Source organism: Lipotes vexillifer, unplaced genomic scaffold (assembly GCF_000442215.2).
Source record: "Lipotes vexillifer unplaced genomic scaffold, Lipotes_vexillifer_v1.1 scaffold545, whole genome shotgun sequence".
Classification (NCBI taxonomy): Eukaryota; Metazoa; Chordata; class Mammalia; order Artiodactyla; family Lipotidae; genus Lipotes; species Lipotes vexillifer.
The window spans coordinates 1,493,188-1,498,092 of record NW_006779129.1 but is presented as its reverse complement, the minus strand read 5'-3'; the positions used below and the strand labels follow the sequence as shown (position 1 = coordinate 1,498,092).

At 58.2% G+C, this 4,905-nt stretch overlaps 1 protein-coding gene across 1 annotated transcript in view; it reads left to right on the top strand.

The window, feature by feature from the left end:
- The window catches only part of SLX9 (SLX9 ribosome biogenesis factor), a 27,705-nt gene that overhangs the window by 18,814 nt on the left and 3,986 nt on the right, over positions 1 to 4,905 (top strand). Inside the window, exon 4 of the mRNA XM_007452507.1 lies at positions 2,663 to 2,798. Coding sequence (XP_007452569.1) covers positions 2,663 to 2,798 — 136 coding nt within the window. The remainder of the gene's footprint in view (positions 1 to 2,662; positions 2,799 to 4,905) is intronic.

The window sequence follows — 4,905 nt, the reverse complement described above, 5'->3', positions numbered from 1 at the left end:
CCCCCCCCCCCCCCCCCCCGTTCACCCAGGATGGCTGGTCGCAAAGCCTGCTCTTTGAGTTCCCACCTCCCTGACGCCTCCTTGTCGGAATTTCCCTCGTTTCATAGTTTGCTCTAATATCCAGTAGGCCAGCTCTCTTGTTTCTTGTTCTTTTTCAAAAATGTTTTGGCTATTCTTACACATTTAGTGTTTTTAAAAAATAAGGTTTGGAATTAGATCCCAAGTTCAGCTACAGGCCCTGTTGGAGTTGGAGCTGCGTCAGACTTGAGGCCAGTGTGGGAGCCGCGCTCGCGCCCTCCCTGGGCTCGGAGCCGCCTGGCCAGGTTGGTGGGGGTCTCCGCCATCCCTTCTGTGGCCTGCTTCATCAGAGAGTCTGTCTGACGTACACAGGATGCGGAATTTCTGGTAGATAATCTCTCTCAAATTCAGGAAGTTCCTTCTGTGCTTGGTCTCGCTGTAATCTCTGTCCTGAGCGGACAGTGAATCTGTCCGACACTTTGGGCACTTCTTGTGGTGACTGTAGTCTTACCCTTTGAAGCAGCAACTGCAGTGACCACCCAGCACGTGTCCCTGTGTTTTGCTGTCCTTGCATATGCTTCGGATGTGTCCTAGGTGGACCCCACGCGTTTTTCACCCAAAATGCTCTGGCTTTGGTTTGCTGGCATTCACCTCCGTCCTCCTATGAGCTGGGCCTGCTTTGCTTGCCTGGTCCCCCAGCTTGGGCACCGGGCCGGCCAGCTGGGGAGGGAGCCACCCTGTCCCTTCCCCTGCCTGAACCCCCCCCGACCCCCCACTACTGCCTCGGCCCTCCTGGGAGCCAGGGCTCTCTGGGAAGAGTCATCCGGCTTGGTGAGGTACTGAGTAGATTGTTTATCCTGTCAGCATGGAGAGTACTGAATTGTTACCCTATACATCCTAACATCCCTGGCATGGAGGGGTGGCCCGGGACCCAGGGCAGGAGGACCTGGGAGGATGGGCGGTCTTCGTCCCCAGAGCTCAGCTCTTTGGGGGTGAGTTGAGGGTCCCCTGGACTGTCCCAGTCTGGGTGCAACTGGGGTGGGTGTGTCCCTGACTTGGCTTGTCCGGGTGGGCCTTTCCGAGCTTCTCTGGGCGGTGCGGGCCTTCGAGGGTGGGCTCTGAGCTTGGGGACGAGCTGCACCTGCCAGGCCTCCCACGCAGCTTGTTTCCAGAAAGTGTTCTCTTTTGGAAATGCCTGTTAAGGGTCACCACACATCCCTCACTTCTCATGCACCTCCTGGGGCTTGGGTGGACTGGGGCCAAGCCGAGTGCACACATGTTCTTTGTACTAATAATCGGTGGGCTGTCCTGAGTCTGGCTTCACTCGTGGGGCCCCCGTCCAGGTCCCCGTCCTCCTGGCCTGCCCCGTGCCTCGTGTCATCACCACCCTTCTGGGTGCCGTGCCCGCCGCCATCGCCTTCTGCACCTGCCCCGAGGGGTGGCCGGGCGGCCACAGCGCCTGAAGGACCGGTTGCAGACTCACAGCCCCTCGGGAGGGAGACGACCCGCATCAGGCCACCTGGGCTGCTGGCTGACGCTTCTCTGCTGGCATCTCCAGGCCTCTGTCGGCTGGGCTGTGAGTCTGTCGGCTGCTTGTCAGGAAGGTGCTCTCAGTTCCCTTTTTAGATGTGATTCAGAGTCTGCAGCCTGGTTATTTATAGCCCAGTAAACCTCGTGCATTTGGGAGGCAGGAGAGCCTCTCAGGATCTAGTCTGATTGTCCCAAATCTATCACATCAGAGCCTCATTTCCAAGCTTTTTAGTAGCAGAGCCTTTTTTTTTTTTTTTTTTTTTTTTTTTTTAAGAAATCTAATGCAGAACAATCAACAAATCAATTGTCACAGATTCAGGCAGTTTCCCTGGAGCAAGGTCTGCACACAAGCTAGTGAGCTGGTGTTTTCCACGAGCCACACTCTGGAAATAACGCATTTGAGTACGTGTTTTATTAGCAATTTTGAAATACATATATTTAAAAATGAAAGTCAGATCCTGAGGCCACGTCCCTGTCCAGGCCCTGCCGAACCCCTTCTCTGTAGAGGCCGCAGCCCTGCCAGCCGGTACAGCCTCACCCCGGTGGCTCGTCCGTGCCCTGCCCTCTGCTCGGCACCCTGGACCCCCGGGCCGTGCCGCCCCCTCCCCAGGGTCTGTCCCAGTGCCCATACCCCTCTTCCCAGGCCCCCCACCAGTGCAGGAGCCCCCTCGAGACCCCGCGGTGCATGTTTCCTCTCGCTTTGGACCTGGCCACTCTCACCCTGTTGCCTTGTTGGGGACCCTCCTGCCTGCTGACGTCTCCCATGGGGACCTCTTTCTCCCTCCTGGGCGTGTCCCTAGGAGGCACAAGGGAAGCAGAGCGGGAGGGGCCGGCTGCTCTGCCTGTGCGGCCCCTCCCTCTGCCCGCCCTGCTCCCGCAGCCGGCCTGGCCTTCCCAGGGTCCGCTCCCCGCCTGAGCCTGTCTCCTCATCAGCCTGTAATTCGACAGCCACCTCTGGGATTAAGGGCAGCAGACCGCTGGCAGCCAGCCCGCCCCCGGGGTCCGGGCCGAGCTCGGGCTCTACGGGCTGGGAGTCGGGACGCCGCTGAGGGCGGCGGCCGGGCGATTGTCCTCCTGGGTCCCCTCTCACTGACCCCTTATCCCCCTTCCTCAGAGATCGAAGCCACGAGGCTGGCGGAGCAGGAGCGCAAGGCGGAGCAGAGGCGCAGGGCCACGGTCGTGGTAGGGGACCTGCAGCCCCTGCGGGACGCCCTGCCCGAGCTGCTGGAGCTGCAGACGGGTGGCCAGCGGTGAGTGTCCTGGCCACAGGGCCGCCGCCTTGTCCAGGGCGGGAGGACGAGCAGGTGGGTGGCTGGGCTGGGCACTGACCCTGGAGAGGCCCGTCTTGACTTGGACACCCTTGTCCCAGGCCCAGCCGTGAGCCAGGGGCCCTGGGGCCTCCTCAGGGGCGGGAGCCCGGCGGCTCATGGGCAGCACTGTTGCTCTCCCGCCGCGTGGCCAGAGCTGCTCAGCCGGGCCGCCGCCGGGCTCCGTGCTCTCCTGCTTGTCTCCCAGCAGCCACAACTGCTGCCTTTGCCGCCTTCCTCCCAGGACCTGCCGTCCTCCTGGGGCCCTTCCTGCCTCCCTGAGTCCTGTGTGCTTTAGGAGAGCACATCCCTCTGCTGTGCCCAGGCTGCCATTTCCGAGCAAGGGTGAGGCCACCTGGCCTGGCTAGGAGGCTCCAGCGCAGGTGTGACCACGACCTCAGCTTTAGGACAAACGGGCAGCAATTGGAGGGCCTTTCTGTTCTGTCACAGTTGCTGGACCGCCATCGTTTACTGTGTTGTCTCTCATTTTGCCTTTTTGAAATAATTCTTTCTTCTACCGAATTCCCCTCTGAGGAGGAAGGATCCGGGGTTGGCAGGGGACACACCCAGGGCCCCTTGGCTACAGAGCCAGATGGTCAGTCCAGGCCAGTTCCGGGATGGAAGCGCCCAGAACATCAGGTCCAGACAAGGAGTGGCCACCAGAGCTGAGATTTGGCGACAGAACCAGAACCCAAAATGCACATTCCATTCCTGGTTCTTAAACAAAAATGTGACCCGGTCAAGCATCCTCTCTCTCCCTTCTTTTAGTTTTCTCATCTGAAAAATGTGCTCGGGGCTCCCCGAGGGGAGAGAGCTGTGTAAACACTGCGGCCAGCAGCCCGAGGACGACCGCGTAGGGCTGCGGGGGCCCAGCTGCTCTCCCAGCCCCTGTCTCCGGTTGACCGGGGTCACCGTTTCCCCCTCTAGTGCCTCTTGGCACTGGGGAGCTGTTCGTTTAAGTAAATATTATTTTAGGACAGTGTTTGCATATAAATAGAAAAATGACGGAGATAATACCGACAGTCCCAGTGTAACTTGCACGCGGCTTCCTCTCTGTGACGTCTTAAATCAGCGTGTGCATTTGTCACAATTAAGGAACCAACACTGATTGACTGAAAGCTCACAGTTTATTCAGACTTCCTCAGTTTTCCTTGGTGTCCTTCTGCTGTCCCAGGACCGCATCCAGGACCCCACATGGCATGTAGTCATTATGTCTCCTCAGAGCTCCTCTGGACTGTGACAGTCTCTCAGACCTTGTCTTTTTTTTTTTTTAAATAAATGAATTTATTTATTTATTTATATATATATATTTATTTATTTATGGCTGTGTTGGGTCTTTGTTGCTGTGCGGGCTTTCTCTAGTTGCGGTGCGCGGGCTTCTTATTGCGGTGGCTTCTCTTGCTGCGGAGCACGGGCTCTAGGCATATGGGCTTCAGTAGTCACAGCATGTGGGCTCAGTAGTTGTGGTGCACTGGCTTAGTTGCTCCGCGGCATGTGGGATCTTCCCACAGCAGGGCTCGAACCCGTGTCCCCTGCATTGGCAGGCGGATTCTTAACCACTGTGCCACATGGGAAGTCCCAACCTTCTTGTCTTTAATGACCTTGACAGTTTTGAGGACCAGTCAGGCATTTTTCAGGACGTCCCTCAGTGAAGACCACAGAGGGGAAGGGCCTGTCTCATCACGTCCCCTCCGGGGTGCGTGCTGTCACGTGACCTGCACCGTGGACGCTGACCTTGGTCACCTGGCGCAGGTGTGTCTGTCAGGTCTCTCCACTGTGCATCTGCTACCCCCCTTCCCCACTGTCCTCTGGAAGGAGGTCGCCGTGCACACCCCGCACCCAAGGAGGGGGGACGCTCCCCTCCCCTCCCCAAGGACGGAGTGTCGGCAGAACCACGTGGATTCTCCCGCAGAGCAGATTCCCTCTTCCCCCGTTTCCTTATCAATCACTTATTTACGTCCGTTTGGACCCGTGGGTATTTATTTTATACTTCGGGCCATGATCCAATACGACTTCGTTCTGTTGCTGAGCCGGCTCCAGCTCTGGTCCT